The 21934-nt window shown below is 50.2% G+C and overlaps 1 protein-coding gene across 2 annotated transcripts in view; it reads right to left on the bottom strand.

The window, feature by feature from the left end:
* Positions 1-21934, bottom strand: part of Kcnn3 (potassium calcium-activated channel subfamily N member 3) — a 150582-nt gene that overhangs the window by 44889 nt on the left and 83759 nt on the right. For both annotated transcript variants that reach the window (XM_005367190.3, XM_026789231.1), the window contains exon 3: positions 14592-15010. In XM_005367190.3, coding sequence (XP_005367247.1) covers positions 14592-15010 — 419 coding nt within the window. The remainder of the gene's footprint in view (positions 1-14591; positions 15011-21934) is intronic.

Raw genomic sequence — 21934 nt, 5'->3', positions numbered from 1 at the left:
CTCCCTGAGGTAGGCATGTCTAGATTGTAGCTTTATTCTAAAATCTAGAAGTATCTCCCTGAGGTAGGCATGTCTAGATTGTAGCTTTATTCTAAGATCTAGAAGTATCTCCCTGAGGTAGGCAGGGCTGGATTGTCACTTTATTCTAAGAAGGATCCACCATTGTCATCATCAATCAAGGACAGCTGGAGCCCTATGTGCCCACACTGTATGTACTCTCTGATAAAAAGATGAACACCCGTCATCTTTCATTTCCTGATAGGAAACCTAGCTCCACTAGATCAGGGCATGTGTACAAAATAAAGCATTTGCTTGAGGATGGAGGTGCATGCCTGTCATCTCAACACTCAGGATGCTGAGGCTGGAGGACCAGGAGTTTGAGAATAGTCTGAGCTACATAGTAAGTTTAAGTCCAGCTTGAGCTACAGAGCAAGACTTGGTCTAAAACACAAAACAATAACAAAAACCCAGGGCTGGAGATAAACCTCAGAGGCAGAGCACTTGCCTAGCACATGCAAGGCCCCGAATTCAGTCTCTGCCACCTCCCCAAAAAAGGAAACAAATAAAGCATCAACTGAATGGCCAAACTAAGTGTAGGCTTTCATTTGCCCAAGAGCACAGCCCTGTGTTTAGCCATGGAATGCCTCCCAGGAAACAAAGGCCCAGGAAAGCGGGGTGGAGAGGTTGCTGGGGACTTCCCCCTTTCTGGTTTCTGGGCCTGGATCTCTATGGAAAGAACTCTTGTAATTAAGAGCTAGGGTTACCAGTTCAGCAGCACAGGCTATGTGCATCCTCAGGAAGCGGCTTTCACAAAGGCTTCAATGGCGCCCCCTGCGGGGAGCGACTGCAGAGACTCGTTCTGGATGAAGGAAGGAAGGGGGTTTCTCCTCAGAGAATGACAGGCAGGCAATTTCTCACCTAGACAGGGTTAGTGTGGGAGGGAGGTGGGGATCACTCTGTGGCCAAGAACAAATAGAAACGGAAGGAGGGATGCCTGAAAAGGGTTCCTTGCTCATTCACCCCAGGAAAAGGCACGATGAGAGCTTCGGGTGGGAAGACTCCCCTGCAATTGGGAAGTGGGGAGCTGAGGAGGAACCCTGGAGGCTGTGTGGAGGGGGTAGAATTTTAGCTGACTGAGTTTGCAGCCACTAGAAAGCCATGAGGAGAGAGGTCACTGCAGCGGCATCTGGGCCAGGCCAAGGACAGAGCTAGCCTTTGCCATCTTCTAAAGACAAAGTATGGGGTTCCCTGACTACAGTGTCTCCTAAAATGTTCCTCCAGACCTGGGCATCACATGTTTCCAAGCAAAGGATGGCCAGTACAGGAGGTAGAAGGTTTTAAGGTAGCTCAGGCTAGATCATGTAGCTCAGGCTAGCACAGATCCACCCTTCCCACTGCCAACCGCCTGAAACTTTAGCTGGCATGATCAACTGGAAGGTTCTGGAACACAATGTGACACTTAGTACTTGTGAATAGAAGGATGGAGACAGTCAATCATCCCCAACTCTTTCCCTCAAGAGGAGTTTTCTTGCTGGATGGACTTTTACGTCCTCAAAGATGGCATGTCCCATGACCCATGCGAGCAGCCTCTAGAAGCAGTGCTCCTTGCTGGGGTTCAGGCCACAACTTCCGCCCCTGAGCCACATGTGGTAAAGACTGCCACCATGAAAATTCCCCTTCCCTCCCTCTTGAACTGAGAGCTGCTTGCTGGAGAAAAATGAGGGACAAGACAAAGGCAAGATGATCCACGGAGATTTCTGTCAACTGCGGGGCCTGGAGATAAGGTGTGGAATCTGTCCTCATGGTACCTGCCACTCGGGACCCCCTGTCCTCATGGTACCTGCCACTCGGGGCCCCCTGTCCTCATGGTATTTGCCACTTGGGGCCCCCTGTCCTCATGGCACCTGCCACTCGGGGACCCCCTGCCCTCATGGTACCTGCCACTCGGGGCCCCCTGTCCTCATGGTATTTGCCACTCGGGGCCCCCTGCCCTCATCTAGATCAAGGCCAGTCTGTGGCTGTGATCTCTGGAGCACGGGCTGGCTTTCTGGCAGCCCACACTGACGGCACATCAGGCAGTGAGCATCTGCAATGCCCTTGGCCCTCAAAGGCCATCTTCGAGAAGACAGATTCATGGGAGCCTTGTCTTGAATCAGCTCATGAGTCCACTCAGGCGTAGTGGCTTGGTGACAGGTGCCTTTCCCCACTGAGTCATCTCCCTGGTCCTTGTTGCATTTTGAAATCACACTCTGTCTCCTTCCTTTTCTCTCCTCCCACTCCCAGGGCACCTGCAGCTGGGCTGGCTACACACGCACAAGCCAGGAGGCCTATGGCATCTCGGGAAACAAGACAAAGCCAGAGGCCAGCTCAGGTGGGAACCTTCAGGCTGGCCTTGCCTTAGACACCACTGCAGGTGCCTCCCAAGCCAGGAAGTGAGTTCCAAGAACACTGATGGCTCCCAAGCCAGGACTGTGACACTGCCCGTCGCCTGGGATCCATGACAGGACAGGAGAGGCTCTGGCAGCCAAACCACGGGAGAGCAGGAACAACCTCCCTCAGAATTACAGAAGTCTGTCTGCCGTCTGTCTGTTCCCCTCCTTTCCCTCCTCTTCATCACCCCAGAGAGGCTGCAGGATTCCTTGGTTCCAGTGTCCCTGGCCCCAGCAGTTTTAGAGGAAGCAGTCACATAGAAGAAGGTGCTTGTAAAACGTTGCTAGGCAACAAAAATGTTGCCTGAAAACTACACCCCACCTCGGACACTTCACAGGACTGGACACCCTCAGATGAGAGCACTGAGGCCAGGAACAAAGGGGGCGCAAAGGGAGGAAAATGCTGGAAGTGGGTAACCCCAGGGGGAAGGGAGTGAGCCTGGCAGGTGTGCAAAGCCCAGCAGCACACAGATGGAGGCTCCATACTGAGGGACCTAGCCAGAAGCGAGCTGGGTGGTAGCTCCTCGAGAAGCTTCCTCTGTCTGGTTCCTGTCCTGTCTGCTCTGGCTGGGAATAAAGTCTCATTTAGGAAGACAATGGTAATGACTGACAAGTGACTTTTTTTAAACACACTTTAAGCAATGGCCTGATTCTCCTCTGGCTTTCAAAGAATCAGAATTATATTCCAAAGCAGAGATGGTCCAGCCATCATCCATGTTGGTCTAGGTACTCCGGGCTCTGTGGTTCTGGACCAGAGCAACACACAGGGGACCTGGTCCAGGTCAGAACCTGCCTTATGCACCTCCCCAAGCCTCCACGTTTCTGAAGAGGGAGGGTGACTCTGCCTCTCCCTTCACAGAGCGCAGGAAATAACAAAGAAAACAGAGGACCAGGGGGTAGGGGAAGCATGCACTGTCCATACAGAGCCATCCCCAGCTCCTGCGAGGGCAGTGTCCTGGCAGACCTTGTGAGATAACTTGCCAGTTGCCATCAGAGGCAACTGCACAGCAGCTTCAGCCATGATGGTAGGGGCCCCAAATCAGGCCTCAGAGCTTCCACCCGAGAAGTGGAGGTGACCCACAGTGACCACTGTGACAAGCCAGTGTCACAGCAGTGCCTGCAGCCAGCCCCGGCAAGCAATGGCTTTTTCTCCTCCTCAGACTTCCAGGTCTGGCTGGGTCCAGCACCCTCCCTGTAGCGTCCTTTGACAACTTGGTCCGATAGTGATGGTTGATAGTCACAGGAGACTACAGTCTAACTTCTGAAATAATGGACAGCCTCAAATAAGTCTACTCCCTACATAAGATCCATAATTTAAATTATAAACGGGAGCAAAACACATTAAAACGGCCCAGGTGAACTGTGTCTGTTAAGTTTGATAAAATAGTAATTAAAAATACTAACCAGTCAGCCACGCGATTATTTAACTCTAAAAGTTTGACAATATAGGTGTCAATGAGGCTCGTTCTGGTTTGTATTTTCTCAGAAAAAGCCTATCCAATGCCCCTCCCCAGAGAACAGTGGGCATTTCCATCTGTGCCCCCTTATGGGAAGTGGGTCTCCTCTGAAAGTCACTGTTGCTGTTTTTTGTAAATCACACCAATCACGATTTTTCTGAGACACCAGACAGCACGCCCTCAAGAAACTGTAAACTAGGCAGTTGGCTCCCACTGCAAGACGAGCCCAATCCATTCCTCACGGTGTGCTGTCTCTGCAGCTCGCTCCTTCCCCAGCTCAACCTGTTCACACCCAGCCAGCCCTGCAGCAGTACCGAAGGCCCCAGGTCTCAGGTCCGCTCCCGGAACCCCCACATCCTTATCCATAGCTGGGACTCTCCTGTTCCATCTTGCCCGCACACTCTGTGGGACAAAAGAAGCAGAAAAGCTCATGCTGTTTGGGGGTCTTCCATTTCTTGAATCACCTAGGGAGTACACAGGGCTTGCTCTACTCCAGTCTGCAGATCAGAAACATGGGGTCAGTGAGGGAAAGGCCAGGGCTGAACAAGAGCCGGCCATAGTCACTGAACTGAGTGAGGGTCACGCCCTGCGAGGCAATGGGCCCCAGCTTTCTTCTCTCCTCCAACCCTCCTCCTTTCCTCTTCTCATTGTCTTTCTCTGTTCCTGTCGTTTCTCTTCTCTTTCTTCTATTTCCTCCCCTTCCTGCCTTCTCCGTGTGTGCATGCATGTGTGTATGCATGTGTGTGTACATGTATGTGTTGTATGTGCTATATATGTGTATGTGTGTATGTGTGTGTGTGCATGTGTATACATGACATGGCACATTTGAAGGATTTGAGGACAACTCACTGGAGTTGGTTTCTAGTTCTTTCTCTTCTACCACACAAGTATCAGGCTTGGCAGCAAGCCCCTTTGCCACTGAGCCATCTCAGGGGCCCTTTCCTGTTTCTTTTGTCTTTAAAGACAGGGTCTTATTATATAGTCCAGGTTGACTGAAAATGCACAGTCTCCATGCCTTTGCTTCCCAGACCGCGTGGGTACAGCACACAGGCCGGTGTCACCATGGCAGCTTGGGCCTAGGCTGTCTCACTCCAGTGTGATGCGTTTCACTATAAGCGATAAAGCTTCCATGGAGAGATGTGAGGGGCACTGCAGCCACCACGAGAACTCAGCTAGTTTATCGTGGATTACTGGGCCTGGGCAGTGGAAGCTGCAGACTCTAAATTAAGGAATATGAATTAATCTTCTGTCGGGAACATCGAAGGCTTTTGAAAGGGGGTGGGGTGTAGCAGAACCAGAAGCTTCTACAGACAGGAAAACAACAGGGGTGGGTGCTAGCAGATACGGAGAAAGGTGATTTGAAGGGAAATACAGACAAGAACCACAGAGCTCGAAACCCTTTGTGGAAGGTTGGGTGGGGCAGGCATGGGGTGATTGATGATGCTGGCCTTGGAGATAGCGGTGGCCCAGTAGCCCATCTTTGCACACCTAGGCGTGATTCTGAACACAAGTGGAAAAGACCCCATTTCCCTAGTCCCAGGAGACACAGGGCACAGCGGAGTGTCAAGCACCAAACAAAGCCACCAAGGGTTAAATTGTGAAGGTTGGGAGAAGGCAGGTTTCGTGTCTGGACTAACAGCAGCTGAGGGATGGACATGGATTTCTGATCACGGAAGCTCATCCCTCCCCTGTCTTCCTCCCCATCCAAGGACTCCCCACCTTGGGAAATGTGAACAGAGCCTCCTGTTCTCCTCACACCAGAACGTCCTTCAGCATCCACTACAAGAGAAAAGCCACTTCTTGACTGGGGCTGGAGACACTCTTGGCAGAGTGGGAGGGGACCATTCATAGCGGGGGCGGGGGCTTACAACCCTTTTCCTCCAGTGTCCCCAAAGCAGACAGCCTGAGGAGCAAAATGCCATTGCTAAAGAGAGTGGAGGGAAACCCACTGTAGGACCTCAGGCTGGCAAGGCTGGGACAGTGTGTTGGGAAAAGCACTGCTTCCCGGCACTGCTGGGGGAGGAGACACTCCTACAAGGCTAACTCCTCAGGTGCTAGCCTGTACAGAGCTCAACGTTGTCCTTGTTAGGAGACCTTCCTGATTCCCATTTCTAGACTCGTCTAAGAGATGCTATCCTTAATTGCAATGCAATTTATAAATAATGTGTATTTAACGTGAATAAAAATATAAAGAAAATAACAACAAATAAACAATTTTGCTGTTTAAGTGTCAAAGATGAGAAACATACTGTGTAGAGAAAAGGAAAAACAGAAAAAAACTGTGAATCAGAAATAACAAAGATAAACTCAGCTGCGGAAAAGTGAGGATGGGGAGATCCAGACAGACATTTGAGATCGGAACTCTACTGATGCTCGAGTCGGGGCCTTGGGACCGGTGGCCCAGGGCTGAAGTCACCCCGGCCGTAGCCCACTGAACCTGGGCATGGCAGCGCCCTGGAAGGGCCACTCTGCTCCAGGCTCAGGGGAGATTGGGTGCAGCCGCCCCTGCGACCAGGCAGGTGCAGGAACAGCGTTCTCCTTCATGCGCCAGAGCTCAGCTGTGGCCACGGAGGAGTCAAGGAACCACCTGCCTTTCCCACCCTCCTTGCAAGAGCATGTCCCCTCTTTCTGTGATCTCCAAATGCACCCTCACATGCAGCGTTCCCACGCCTTCCCACCAAGGACGGTGCCAGGCAGCACCCCCGTGACCCACCCACCCACACCTTGGTGCCACAAGCTCAGGACACAGTCATTCCAAGGGAGGCTCCAGGGGGATGACCCACAAGGCTCTTGTTATCCTGCCTTTTTCTAAGGCTATTGACTGCTAGGTAGGAAGGTGAACCTTCAAGAAGGAAGGTCGATGGCCCTCTTCAAGGGAAGTTCTCGTCTGGTTGCCCATCCCCCACACTTCCTGCCTGGCTTGTCATCAATCTGTGTTTTATTAAACCAATACCGAGTACCAAATCTTTACAATATACAAGAGCGTTATGTACAGCACGAGATTCTCATACTGTGAGGGTGCATTTTGCCTGCATGTATGTCTATGCGCCACTCACATGCCTAGCGCCTATAGAGGCCAAAAGGGGGGCGCCAGATTCCTGGGAACTGAAGTTGCAAATGGCTGTGAGCCAACATGTGGTTGCTGGAAATTGAACTCAGGTCCTCTGGAAGAGCAGCCAGTGCTTTTAACCATCTCTCCAGGCCGAGTTTATATTTTTTTTAAAGGAGAGAAATCTTAAATTGGATTTATGGTGGAGTCAAATATGCCTCCTTCGCTTTACGGCTCCTCTCTTCTGAGATGTTCTGTCTGACATTTCTCTTCACCCCGGGATTGATGAAATATTCACTTTGATTTCCGGCTCCCGTTCCCATTTCTTCTCTATCTGACTCTTTAATCTACCTGGAATTTATTTTGGCGGCTGGTGAGAGGTGGTGTGCCAATTTGATATTTCATCCAAGCTTCCAATTTCCCCATGAACGTTTATAGAATAATCTATTGCCTCCTAATTGGTTTTCTTTCTCCATGACTGGGTTTGCACACTAGGATGTATTTCAGGGTTTTCCATTACGTCTCATTGATCTGCCATTACTGGTTCTTTAGTAATGAGTAATGCCCAAGGGAGTTAATTATTCTTTGTTTTATAGTACATTTTAATATCCACAGAGAAAGTTCCCTCTCTGGGCTTCTCTTGTAAGAGTTAAGCTGTTTTCACTTATTATTAAAATGTTCTGTGAATCACTCGCTGTTTTTCCCTAAACTTTCTAATTTTGTTTTCCTATTCAGCAAAAATTGATTAAATTTGGTAACTTTCAGATTTGTAAATCCTGTTTTTAAAATTTATTAGTTCCTGTTTCTTCATTATAAACTTAATCTGCTTTCTATATAAGGCTTTTTATTTTTGTTTTTCAAGATAGTGTTTCTCTGTGTAACAGTACTGGCTGTCCTGGAACTCGCTCTGTAGACTAGACTGGCTTCAAACTCACAGACATCCTCCTGCCTCTGCCTCGCAAGTGCTGGGATTAGAGGTGAGCACCACCACTCCCAAACTTATTTCATTCTTCTCATTAGTATTATCTCTTTTCCTTCTTTATCTCTTTTTCTTGGCTTTTTGAGGCAGGATCTTGGTATACAGCCCTGGTACTCAACATGCAACCCATGCTGGTAAAACACTAAAAGTAATCCTCCTGCCTCAGCCTCCTGAAGCATGTGCATAGAGTGCCACAATACCTGGTTTCATTATTCACTTTTTTAAAAAAAATGTATTTATTTTTATTTAAATGTTTGGGTATTTTGCCTGTGTGTATGTAAGTGTACCATATATATGCTTATCCCCACGAAGGCCAGAGAGGGGTTCAGATCCCCTGGAACTAGAGTTACAGATGGTTGTCAGCTGCCATGTGGGTGCTGAGATTTGAACCTGGGATTCTGGAAGAGCAGCTAGAGCTCTTAACCACAGAGCCATCTCTCCAATCTCCTTCACATTTTAGCAATGAAGACGATAAAGAGTACTTTCATCTGAGTACATGGTTCTCCATCAAAACCTTTAGTACTTCAGGATTCCTTTCTTATTTTGTATATGTGCATAGCATGCATACATATGAGTGTGTATGTGGGGGTGGGGGTGCATGTGGGGGTGGGGTGCATTGTGTGGGGGGTGCATGTGTGGGGTACATTGTGTGGGGGTGGGGTGCATGTGGGGGGGTGCATGTGTGTGTGCATGTGTGTAGGGGTGCATTGTGGGGGGTGCATGTGTGTGTAGGGGTGCATGTGGGGGGTGGGGTGCATATATGTGAGGGTAGGTGCATTATGTGGGGGTGGAGTACATGTGGGGGGTGTTTGGGGGGGTGCATGTGGAGGGGTGCATTGTGTGTGGGTGTGGGATACATGTGTATGGGTGTGGGTGCATGTGTGTGTAGGGGTGCATGTGTATGGGGGTACATGTGTGTGTGGGTACATGTGGGGGTGCATGTGTGTGTGTGGGTTCATGTGTGTGTGGGGGTGCATGTGTATGGGGGGTACATGTAGGGGGTGCATGTGGGGGGGACACATGTGGGGGGTGCATGTGTGTGTGGGTGGGGTGCATGCTGGGGTGGGGTGCATGCCGGGGTGGGGTACATGTGTCTATATGGAGGCCCAAAGTTAATGTTGAATGTCCCCTTATATATTGAGGCAGGATGCCTCAGTAAACCTGGACTTGCCATTTGGCTTGTCTGGCTGGCCAGCTTGCTGCGGAGATTCTATCTCTACTTCCTGAGCGATGAGATCACTGCCACACCCACTGGGCTCTTATGTGGGTTCTGGGGACCCAAAGCTGATCCTCAGCTTCACCACCAAGCCATCTCTCCAGCCCCAGATTCCCACGCTCGTCTTTCCAGGATGAAAGTGCACTCTGTGCTAGGACATTTTCATCAGTGCCAGTTTCTTTTGTTCCATGTGTATGAGTGTTTCACTTACATCATGTCTGTGCACTTGTGGGTCTGATGCCTGCAGAGAGGAACTGGAGTACTGGGAATCGAACTCTGGTCCTCTGGAAGAGCAGCCAGTGCTCTTGATTGATGAGCCAACTCTCCAGCCCCTTTTCATCTAAAATGTTAAGCCATTCCTTTGAACCACATAGCAGTTTATGCAGTGAAGTCAGCCTGGCCCCATTGCCCTCTGCTTCGCATTTACATAATAACTCCTGGCTCTTACTTTTTTCTGGGTCCCTTTGCTTTAGCTTCCTCTTCTTAAAATAGCATGAAAATAACTATTACTTTGAAATCTCATCAAAGTAAGGGACACTGTCTTTTAATTGAGGAGGCAAATGCAACTATTGTTGATCATTAGAAATTTTGGATTATTATAAATTTGGTTTTCTGGCATCTGGTTTTGTGTTTTCTGTCCTTACACTTTCCAGTCCCAAGTCTGGGACCTGATGTATGGAAAGTACATGTTGCTTAACTTCCTCATGCCTTAGCTTCATCCTGTGTGGAACCGAGACGTCACACAAACATGAGGCCTCAGACAGGTGAGGTACCAACTTGGGGTGTGTGGGAGACTCATGGCTGATGCTACTGTTTTCCTTATTGCATGGTTTTAAAGTCCTACTTGGGGGAGCCAGAGGGGTTTCTCTCGGTGGTTATAGAACACTGGCTGCTCTTCCAGAGGACCAGGTTTGACTCCCAGCACCCACAAGGCAGCTCCCAACTGTCTGGGACTCCAGTTCCAGTGGATCTTGATGCTCTCTCCTCGCATCTATGGGCACTGCACAGACACACGTGCAGGCAAAACACCCAAGCATAAAGATAAATCTTTGTTTTTAAATCCTACTTGTGGGAACCTAAAGGTTTAGATTATGTTTTCGACTACATTTGCAATGCGTCATCCTGTAGACATGCTTTCTTCACGTCAAAGCCACTGCCATGGCCCCCCTGTTCCCTCCTGCTCCTGACTCAGAGCTTCCCCAGATACTAGCAGAGAGGAGTATAGTTTGGCCCCTCCTCCTTCTCCTCTTCTATACTTCTGAGGATCAACTTAAGGCCTCGTGCATGCCAGACAAGTGTTTTCCCTGAGCTGTAACCCCAACCCCAGAACGGCCTGGTTCCCTCTGACTCTGCAGGCCAGATCTCTAGAAACAAACTCTTCATTAGAATATCTGTAAGAAAGAAATAAAATTTACACAGTCGAGATCAAACACCTGCTAACAGGCCAGAGAATCCAAAAGGGTCCAAGCATTCAAGAAGATGGGAAGGTTTACTTGCAAAGCAAGATGCAGCCCGTGTTTGTCAGTGCCATGGAGGCTTTTCTGCTTCTTCCAAGGAGACAAACACACATGTGGGCAGCCAGAGCACGGCTCAGGGTGTACAGGGAAAGCTGACTTCCCCAGCCTGATGCACTGGGACCTGGGGCCTCCACTGTTCCCTTCCTACTGCTGCTTGGCATTTGACAGTGTTTAATGAGGAGGTTCCTGGGGTGGCCCTGGGAGGCCTGTGGGAGGTGGGCATGCAGCCAAGAGAATCCTGGAGAATGCTGAGTGCTGCCACTGTCAGGGCTCAAAGGCAGTGATGTCATGCATCTCTGGGGTCCCGGGAAAACAAGCTGATGTTGCCACTGCCCTCCTGGCAACCAGGTGTTGCTCTCCCAACACAGGGCTCCTCTGTGCCATTATTAACTCCTGTCTGTCCTTGGCAGGAGATGTAGAAACATTTATTGTCCCATAAAAACCAAGCCCAGATAGAAGACATGATTTCAAAAATGCATCTTGCTGAAGAGGGATTTCCATAGCAACTTCAAAAGTGTGCATACAACTAGGATCGAGTACAGCTGACGGAAGCCACCTGGACCCTATGCGAAGCTTGGCCTGGGCTGCAGAGCAAGAGAAGGTTCTAGAACTCATCATGGCGCTTAATGCCCATGGCAAGTTACTTGGTGACAGAGTCTCCATCAGGTCAAGCTGAGAGAGAACAAGGTCATCTTTGCCGTATTCCTCTCCTACCCTGGTCCAACTCTCCAGCCCCACAGTGCAGCCCCTGTCTCAGTGTCTCGGCCAGTCATGCTTAGGATTCGACCTTGGGAAGCACAGGATTACCTACAGCTCTGAAAAGGACTAGCCGACCATTGCAAGGAGTTTTGCCTGATTACTTGGTCTATGTATACTTTCATGGCCCTATAGGTCAGATTCTGGGCAAGAGCCAAAGACCATGAGATTTGGGGACAGAAATTTGGGGGTGGGGCTGCTCTCTGGATCAACACAGGAAGCATGGCACAGACTAGCTGTGGTGCAATGGTAACAGAAACCTCTAGATGGCCCTAGAGAGTTAGGCTCCAGGAGGCAAAGGGCTCTCCAAACTCCCTGTCAGTCGGTGGGTTCCTGCCACCTCTGAAAAGGGGTGTGACCCCGAATCAGGCAGCTCTCCCGAGAGGTGCCACAATCCCAGGTGAAGGTGATCCCCAATCAGCATAGGGTAGAGCAGGTGCACCCATTGCACACACACATGCACATCCACAGACATCATACATGCATGTGTATACATGTATGCACACACATGAAGACATCATTGAACATGGAGTCAACCCTGGCAGCAGCATGGCAAAGTGGTGAAGGACACTGACGTCAGAGAAGACCAAACAGCAAGCCTGGCATTTTTATGTCACCACACTGGCCTTGGACATGGCTAGGACAGTCTGGGGCCCAATTTCCTGGCCCTGTAGGATCCAGCTTGGGTTGACAAGATAAATGTGAAGTTTAGAGTGGAAATCAGGCTTGAATTATGGCTGCGCACTGTGGAGCCCTGTGACTGCAAACCAGTTACTTCCCAGCAGCCGAGTCCAGCGACTCCAGCGTGAGGACAGTCAGGGTTCCTCGTGTCTGCTGTTAGGTTAATCTGGGATAGCATGGAACGTGAGCTATAGAGGCAGCAGCGTGAGAAGCAGGAGCCAGGGCACTGAGCTCAGCACTGACCCATCCCGAAGCCTGTGTCCTTAAAGGCCAAGCTACGGGAGGGTCTGGCTGGCTCTGCTTCCTAATCTGCAGCTGGGTCTCTTGAGCCATGTTTGCCTAGAAAGCAGCTGGGGATTCTGTAGCAGCACAGGCTAACCTAGCTTAACAAGGGCTAATCTTGCTTAACCTGGGCTAAACCATCTTGATGCAAGCTAACCTTGTCTAACCAGACTAACCCAATCTGGACCTGGAAGCTTTGGAAGGTATTAAATATCAACTATGATGCAAAGACTTCTGAAAACGAGGTTTTCCACAATGTGGTTATTCTCCAGAAACAAATAAATAAGTTACTAAACTTGTGACAGTTTCAGTAAACAATGCAGCTCATTTGGGGATACCTGGTTGTATGTTCAGGCTGATGTTCATCTGAAATACATGCCAGACAAGGGACAAACATGGAAAACCTCAAGTGTCCCAAAAGGCTATACAAATTCATTTACCACTGTTGGAAATCTTGGCTTCTGATGATCAGAAAGGAAAACAGGGTAAGTATCAGCAGGATTTGGTAGGAGTCTGTCTATTCTGGTTATTTAAAAAAAGGCAACCACAAAGTTCCTGAGTTACTTGGGGATCCTACAATGCCTGTTATTAACTGATTGCCATTGCAAGGGTCGCCTTGCTGGACTCGAACAATAAATCCTATAAAGCAGTATCGTTATCCTTCATTCTTTATTAAAGCCCAGGGAGGCGGAGTAGCTGCTATTCCTCAGCAGAGAGTCCCATAAGGCAGCCAGCATGGTGGGCATGCACCTGCCATCCCAGTGTGAGGAAGCAGGAGGAGGGGATGTGGAAACAGCACAGAGGGATCACAAGTTCAAGGCCACCCTGGACCATCCTGTCTCAAATAAACAGTAAACAGTCCCATGAGGAGTTTGGGATTGGAAACAGACAGTGCTCCACTGTCTCTGGTGTAGGAACATATTTGCCAGAGAAAGTTCCCAGGGAACTGTTTAGTGTGGATCCCTGCTAGGAGAAGAGCTTTGCTGCTGAGCTGTGGTAGGGCTCTAGATAGTCAGCTGATGTGGTTTGGGGCTCTCTCAGAGGCCCCCAATACTAACAGTCACAGTTTGGTCCTCAGAGGCTGCCCCTCTCAATCTAAGGACCGTGTTCCGGGCAGCACAATGCTTCCGTCTGGAATCTGAAAGTCACAGATAACACCCCAAAGGCAGTGGGAAACTTAGTTAATGGCTCCTGTGTGAGATCTATTCTAGCCAACTCTCCACTTGGATTCTCTGTCTTGTTTTATATCTGCTTGGACCCAGGCACACAGAAGGTCTGACAGACAAACTGTAAGCACTGATGCATTAGGGCAGCTACCGGGGTCTGTGGAAGTCGCACAGATTTTCTCTGGGCCTCCCACACAGAGAAGCTCTCACCCCTGGAGCATGGCTTTATCTATTTCCTTTCAAGTGACTCTTACTTTAAAATGAGGAAACTTCAGCTTCTTGGGCAGACTCCAGAGGCCTTGCCTCGATTTGGACCCTCCATGTGAAATAAGATTAGAATGAGCTACCGTGTCAGGTTGAAAAAGGCAGGTGTCCCCAACTGGGCCGAGGAGTGGAGGAGGGAGGTAGAGGTCCTATTGGTCCTAATGGGAGCCATAAGGGTGGCTCTTCTGAGAACTGGCTGGTCATCACAGAGCCCGCGGTCTCAGGCTGCACTTCGCTCCCATCATTGATTTCCTGAATCACCGGCTCCCTGTAATCTTTGCCAAATCTATTTCACCACAACATGGTTCTCCAGCTCTAAAATCCAAATGAATCACGGTGAGGGGCTCTAGAACATCATTGCTGAGTCAATAACTCTGGGGCGAAGGATCTGGATTCTAACAAGTCCCCCAGTGATGCCGATACTGAACGAAAATGAACAGGCTTCATTATGGCAGGACTTACAGGAGCATTTTAAACATCAGCAAGCACTCTTCATCTCCAAGGGGAGAGCAGTCAGAAACTTGTAAATTGATAAATACAGAATAGGAGCTAAGACGCAACCAGAAGGCTTTGACACACTGCTCTAAGGAAGGAACAGAAGTTAGTTCTGTGTATCTTCCCGCTCACCTGGGCTCCAATGGTCAACATTCTAAACCAGCTCTACCTTCTCATTCCCATTTTCTTTCTCCTTTGAGGGGTCTGAGAACATTCCCACCTCCTCCATCAGACCTCAGACCTGGGCCTCCCTGCTCTGCCTCCCTTCCCCGTACCATGTTCAGAGGCTCCCTGGAATACCTTTCGCAGACGCGTACGGTCCAGGCGGCAATGATCCACAGAGAGATGCTGAACACCAGCAGCACCGTGCCGGGGCAGATGGTCATGAGCGTCTTCATGACGAACCTGGTGTTGAAATTGATCTTGTTGAGGGCCCCGATGCTTCGGGAGGAGGCGTCGGTGAAGAGCTTGCTGTGCAGCAGCATGACTCGGGCGATCAGGTACAGGCGCAAGAACATGGGGATGGACAGGATGATGTCCACATCCGCCTCTGCCCGAGAAGGGGTGTAGGAGAAGGCCAGGCGTGCGGTCCAGAAGAACTTGTACTCTCCAGGAATGGGGTGGATGGCACACACCAGCATCTCCAGGCTGATGTAGAGGATGCGCTCGTAGGTCATGGCTATCCTCCAGTCATCTGCACCATTGTCGATCACAAAGAGCTGGGGGAGCAGAGAATGTATTAGTGTGGCCAGGACAGGTGAGCGGGAACATCACAGGATGCTAATGGGGTTCCACTGTCCTGACCACCTCAGGGGCAGGCTGGAATTCTGGTGAGAGTCGTAGTCAAGAGTCGAGACCTGTGTGGTCAGCTGAAGGTCCTGGCTAAAATGCTCACTCTCTGCACCTTGTACTCCTTCTCTGCAAGTTGCTTCCTAGGATATTGTCATGCCTGTCTGTCTGTCTGCCTGTCTGTCTGTCTGAGACAAGGTCTCACCCTGTAGCCAGCTAGCCTTAAACTCATGAAAATCTTCCTGCCTCAACTTTTCTAGTGCTGGGATTACAAGAATAAGCCAGCATGACAAGCTAGATATTGAGATTTATAATCAAAATGAATATATTTGGTCTTCACCTTGGCTGAGGCATGCAGTTATTAAAACCTCAGGAGAGGACAGGGTTTGGCAGAGTATGCACAGGACGCTGGTTTTGATCCCCAGCAACACACACACAATACCCATGCACACACACACATATGTACACACACACACACACATACACACCATACATACAAACCCCATACCACACACACATACAATGAGCTTCAAAAATGACTAGAAGGATGTTTTGTTTTGTTTTGAGACAGGGTTTTACTATGTAGCTCTGGCAATCCTGAGTTTTGTTATGCGGAGTAGGCTAGCCTTGAACTCACAGAGATCTACTTGCTTCTGCCTCCTGAATGCTGGGATTAAAAGTGTTCATACCTGGCTACTATTACTTAGTGCTGGGGTTTAAGACCAGGTCTTCACACAAGCCAGGCAAGTTTTTGCCACTGAGCCACACTGCCAGCACAGTCAAAATCTCCTAAATGCCCATGTTGTGACTGAATGCCTGGGTCATGACTGCTTGGGAAGTGCTGGTCATCCATGGGGTAGGAACTAGGAAGAAAATGGCTACCAGTCTCACCCTCCCCAGGTGGCATTAGTGGCAAAACATTTCATCAAGTGTGCCACATAGTGAGCATCTGCAGAACCCAAGGACAAGGTCTGGAGACTTCTGGATAGCTGAGCATATGGAGGTACCTGCAGGGCAGCACACCCACAGAAACCCTAGGAGCTCGGTGCCCTTCCCACACTCCTGCCCTGGGAGTGCATTCCAGCTTGCTGCTAACAGGATTCTCTGAAGCATCCTGAAGAACTGTGCAAATGTCTCCCTGGCTCCAGCAGATGACTCAAATCCAAGGCCCAGGTCACAGGGGACCTGACTCACAGCTGGCCAGTCAGACAGCCCAATGCAGGCTTTAGGAGTGGAGCCAGAGCTGAGGGACCAGGTCAGTAGTCAATTAATGTGGGATTCCCCTCTGCATGCTGTGAATATGTTTTATTACCATTGGTTAATAAAGAATCTGCTTTGGGCCTATGGCAGCGCAGAATTGAGCAAGGTGGGAATTTCAAGCAGAGATAGAGGAGAAAAGAAGGCAGAGTCAGAGAGACGCCATGTAGCTGCCTGAGGAGGCAGATGCCCCAAAACTTTACTGGTAAACCATGAGCTCGTGATAAAATATAAAATAATAGAAATGGGTTAATTTAAGATGTAAGAGTTAGTTAATAAGAAGCCTAAGCCTAAGTGTTTTAATTAATATAGTTTCTGTGTGATTATTTCAGTTCTGGGCAGTCAGGGAACGAACGAGTGGCTTCCATCTACTGCCAGCGGCATCTAATGCTAACTTCGAGTGGAGTGTTAGAGCTGGGTTAACTGCTGAGCGTCCCTCTGGGGTTCATGTCTGGTGTGGGGACAAAACTCCCGCAAATCCCAAGAGAAGAGCACTAAGGCCTTGGGTCAGTCTCTTTCTGCTATACATCGCCACACTCCCTCCAGCGTGAAGGATCCAGCCTCCATGTGTCAGTTTGTGCTAAGGGGGATTAAAAGTGCTTCTGTGTTTAAAGGGGTAACAAAACCAGAAACCCCACATCTCTGAGCTTCAGCGAGTGTGGTGTGATGGAGAGGAGTGTTTCCTGTATTACTGAGCTCACCAGTGACCAGGTTTCTGATTCCAACTCGGAAGAGGCAGCAAGTGTCTGCCGACCACAGAGCACTCGAGCAATGCATGGAGCATCCATTGCCTGGCTCCTGAGCCTAGGACTAAGCAGTTTGGTAACCTTGGGTGAGTTCCTGAACCCCAATGCCCCTTCGTTCTCTTGTCCAGGAATGTGACATCCACTGCAAGCAAGTCAGAGGAGGCTACAGTAGACACATCGCATGTGTCATGCGCAGTAGTGTGTCCAGTGTGCAACACACCCTGCCTAACCCCTACCACACTATTAGCTACCATGAGCAAAGCGGTGACTATTAGCGATTGTTAATATCAGCTATGACTGTTACTTTTAGCCTTACAAAGGGTAGCATCTTGGTCTTCCCATAAAGTGAGGACTGGGCTCGGCTCTGTCTCCATTCCTTTCCAGTTCTAGCCTTCTTCAAATCTTTAAACCTTGGGGCCCGGTCATGAGAACCCACTGCAGCAGGCATTCCTTAGATACCTGCTACCTACCTTACCCACACTCCATTGAGATTATGGGAAGGCCCAGCCTTTGTCCCCAAGGAAGCCCCACTATAGGGTCCCATTGTGTTTGATGACTGCTCAGACAGTTGTACTTCTGTCTTTCAGCAAGCTCAGCCATCTCTGAACAGAGGAGCCTTGAAGGTCCCTAGCAACTGGGGCCTGCCTATGGCTAAGGCTATAGCCAGGACATTGGAGGTGCCCATCACATCCCCTGTACCTCCCTAGATGCTACCTGCTGCCACACACCCCCATGTACTCTGCTCAGAAGCCTGGGAAGCTGTTCCCTTCCAGCACGACTTCTGCTGGCCTTTAATGAAGAGCTAGGGCGAAGGTCCTGCACTCTGGTGCACAGGGCACTCTGGGGCAGAGAGCCTGGGGGGGGGCAGGCGTCCCCACCTGTACATCCTGAAAGAGAATGACCCGAGTCCTGTCTTGGATGACCAGTTCTGAAAGGCCAGCAAACAGTCAAGTCGGGAGCAAAAGAGGCTGAAGCTGTGGCAGGAACTGGGGAAAGATGAGTTGAACTGAAATCCAGCATCCACAAAGGAGAAAAGATGGCTGGCCAAAGGGTAGAAGGACTAAGCTCCCTTCCCTGCCCACTCTCGCCTGCAACAGACTGCCTCTACCTCCCACAAGGTCTGGGCCCCACCCCTAGGCCTTCACCCTTCTCCACTCCTTCCCATGAGTTGTTTCATCCCAAGAGGAAGAGAAGACTCAGCTGCCTGGGCCTGAGATCTCCAAGAATAAGGCTGCGAGTCAGATAGTCTCTGGTACCCCAGATACAAATAGAAGGCAAACAGGTGAGTCACATGCTGTAGACAGTGGGGTGGAGAGGGGGTGTTTCTTGCTCTTAGTATCTGCCTGTGACATTTATGAGCTTCAGTAGCAAGTTCCGGACATGCTGGCAGACCACTGAAAGGCAAGAGAGGTGGCTGCAGAGGGGGCCTCAGCTTCCCCCTTCCTGTACTGTGACCATACAGGGCCATAATGCGTGTGTGGCTGTCCATTGGGAGGGGATTGAGCGAAACAGCCAAGCAAGGCCTCCATGAGCACGCCTGGCTGAGAGGCCTCCCATAGAGTCATCTGGGAACAGGGAAAGATTCCAGCCCAGCACCAGGGGAGCCTCCCTGTCTCTCGCTCTCAATGCAGTGCAGCCTGGATTTTCCCAGACCTAGATCCATCAATTAGAAAGACAGATCTGTGGCCATTCCAAGGCATCCTAACTGTGGTCCAACAGCCCGAGTCATGGCAACATGACTATCTGGCCAAACTCTTTTAATACAAAATTAAAGCCTTCCATCCAGTAATAAAGAAGCACATTTGGTTGCTATAGTAACTGGGTTCACGCAGTAGGAACTGAAGCAATGAGTAACAGATTCCTTTGATTGCTTGGTGGGCACTGAGCTGGTGCATCATCTAAACTGAAGGATGGGGTCTCCATGATCTCCACAGCTCAACAGGAGAGAGCTGGACTGGGGCGGTGCCCCACCGGCTCTCAGATGTCCCATTGTACTTCAGTTTCCTGATGCCAGGAAGATGGCAGTACTGGGTAGTCAAAGCCAGAGGCTGGTGCGCTTGATGGAAGCTTCCCACGACCAGGTATTAGACTCTTTCAGTCGGTTTGACTGTCTCCGTTACGGGACAATTCACCTGTTCCTCCGCACTCTGCTGACTGTTCTCTAAGTAGGTGGATCACAGAGCTGGCTCCTGGGGCATTCTCAAGCACTGTGCATTTGCGGGAGGCTGTCTGGAGTAGAGGAACAAGAACCTATTTCAGGCTACAGACTGAGAGCACCTGCTAGACAGGCACCATGGCAAGGTTTGGTGGCTCTGCAGAGCCCGGCACCTCTCAGCACATCATGGCCCTCCCACCCAGGACAGCCTATGCCTTGTGCTTTCTGCCCCTAGAATCACAGTTCTGCAGTGTGACTTCACTTCCTGCAGATGCACCCTGCAGCGTCTCAGCCTCCTGTTCATTCCCTGCCAATCACAAGTCTCAGCTATTCCTTGGTCTTTGCTGCGTTTATGTCTGTCTTGTCACTTAGCCCAGGGGCTGTCAATGTGGTTGCACACCAGAGCCACTTGGAGGCCTGGTAAAATTCCTTTTGCCTTTCCCAACAGGAGCACAGCAGAAGAGGCAGGGGCTGGGGTGAGAAGGACAAAGGAAAGATAGCATTTCCCTGCCAAGGCCCAACCTTAGACCAAGACAGGCTCTATGGGCTGAGGTCTTTGTGGGGTGGAGTGGGATTGTTCTTACTTTAGTTTCTCATATCAGGTCTGTTATGTAGGCCAGGCTACCCTTGAACTTACTATATTTCCACCTCAACCTCCTGGGTGCTGGGATTGTTCTCCGCAGGTGATACTTAAGTATACCGAGGGCTGGGATCCAGTGATTACAACTGGAACTCCCTTGACCCCTACTCTTGCCAATGCCTAACCTCGATCTTAGCATGTAGTAGATGTTTATTAATGTTGCCACTTATGTGACTTTGGGCAGCTAATCGTCCCTCTCTTGGGCTGTTTCCTCCTCTGAGGATGAAGAATTTCTCGGGAGGCAGAGGTAGGTGGATCTCTGTGAGTTCGAGGCCAGCCTGGTCTACCAAGGGAGTTCCAGGACAGGCTCCAAAGCTACAGAGAAACCCTGTCTCAAAAAACCAAAAAAAAAAAAAAAAAAAAAAGAATTTCATGACTGTCCCCAGTGCGCATTGTTTCAGGTTTCTGTCTGTGGCGGTTTGAAAGAAAATGGCCCCCAAAGGAAGTGGCACTATTAGGAGGTGTGGTCTTGCTGGAGGAAGTTTGTCACTGTGGAGGTGGGCTTTGAGGTCTCATATATATGCTCAATCCATACCCACTGAGACTGACCACTTCCTGTTGCCTGCAAGATGCAGGACCCTCAGCTACTCCTCCAGCATCCTGTCTGCCTGCATAGCGCCATGTCCCACCACTATAATGAACAGAACCTCTGAAACTGTAAGTCGACATCTCAATTAAAGGTTTTCCTTTATATGAGTTAACATGCCATGTTGTCTTTTGACAGCAACGGAAGCCCTAAATAAGACACTGTCACCGTGATAAACCACCAGGACCAGAAACAACCTGGGGAGAAAGGGCTTATTGGGCTACAGGTTATAGTTCGTCATCCGAGGGAGCCACGGAGGACTGCTGCTCACCGGCTTGCTTCCCATGGCTCACTCATCCTTATACAAGTCAGGACCACCCACCCAGTGTTTGGTTGGAAGCATCACCTCAGTGGAATATTTGGCTGGGAGCTTCATCCCAGCTCCTGGCATAAGCTCCCTTCCCTAGGAGTTCCTCAGTCCAAACTCCACCTCCAAGAAAGCCCACCAAATGGTGACCCCTCCCCAGGGAAGGTCGGGACCACTCCCACAGGCTATTTAAACTGCCCCCCCCCCAGAGAACGAACACGTGGTATCCGGGTTTCACATGGTCTCCCCTTCCCTCTCTTCCCCTCTCCACGCTTTCCCAGGGCCACCCAGGAGCGCTCCATTAAACACAGGCATCTTTAATTTGGTCTGATTCGGTCTGATTGGGATTACCTGCGCTGGCGGAGAAGCTCGTCCTTAAGAAGATACTTAACATTTAGAAGTCCCATCAGGAGGGAGGCTGTTTTTCCCACAGGCCCACGGCCACATGTTGGAAAACGCCCTTCTCGCATGTGCTCCCACCAGGCTGAGCTCGGCTTCATCTCCATGAGTACCCCTTTTCAGTACATGCCACTAGGGCTCAGGGCCCGTTTGTCGATTTTGGGGCTTTCCCGCGGGAATCCTGATGGTGCTGGATGCCGCCTCACTGAGGTGAGACTGAGGGGGCAGAGATGTTTGCCACTCATTTCTCATGCCCCTCCCCCGTTTGTGACTCAGCTGAAATTCCCTTTTCCCAGATGACTCTAACTTGTGTCAGATTGGGGGAAACCAACCAGCATATGCATCCTGCTCTGAGCACTTTCCTGCCGGCGCCTCCTACCTGGCATGTATGTGTTCTTGGTGTTGTGAGCTCCTCTGGGCAAGGCCCATGCTGGTTCACTTACTTCCAGTGCCAGGGAGGGTGCCAGCACATTGTGGCATTAAGCCGATTTTTGGCTAATGAGGAGTAGGAGCCAATGACTGCTTTATGAAGAATTCAGAATGGAGACTCCTGCAGGAAATTCACTCCCAGTCCCATGACTAACCAGGGCCTGATGATATAGTTCATGCCGTGGAGGACGCTGCCCCATCCCCAGATGAATCTGACAAACTGCCTGTAGTGGCTGGAAAGAAAGTGGCTCAGGGAGTGGCACTGTAGGGAGGTGTGACCCCCATAGGCTCAGGGAGTGGCACTGTCAGGAGGTGTGACCCCCATAGGCTCAGGG

Source organism: Microtus ochrogaster, unplaced genomic scaffold (genome assembly GCF_000317375.1).
Source record: "Microtus ochrogaster isolate Prairie Vole_2 unplaced genomic scaffold, MicOch1.0 UNK16, whole genome shotgun sequence".
In the NCBI taxonomy this organism is placed as follows: Eukaryota; Metazoa; Chordata; class Mammalia; order Rodentia; family Cricetidae; genus Microtus; species Microtus ochrogaster.
This window is presented reverse-complemented; position numbering and strand designations above follow the sequence as displayed.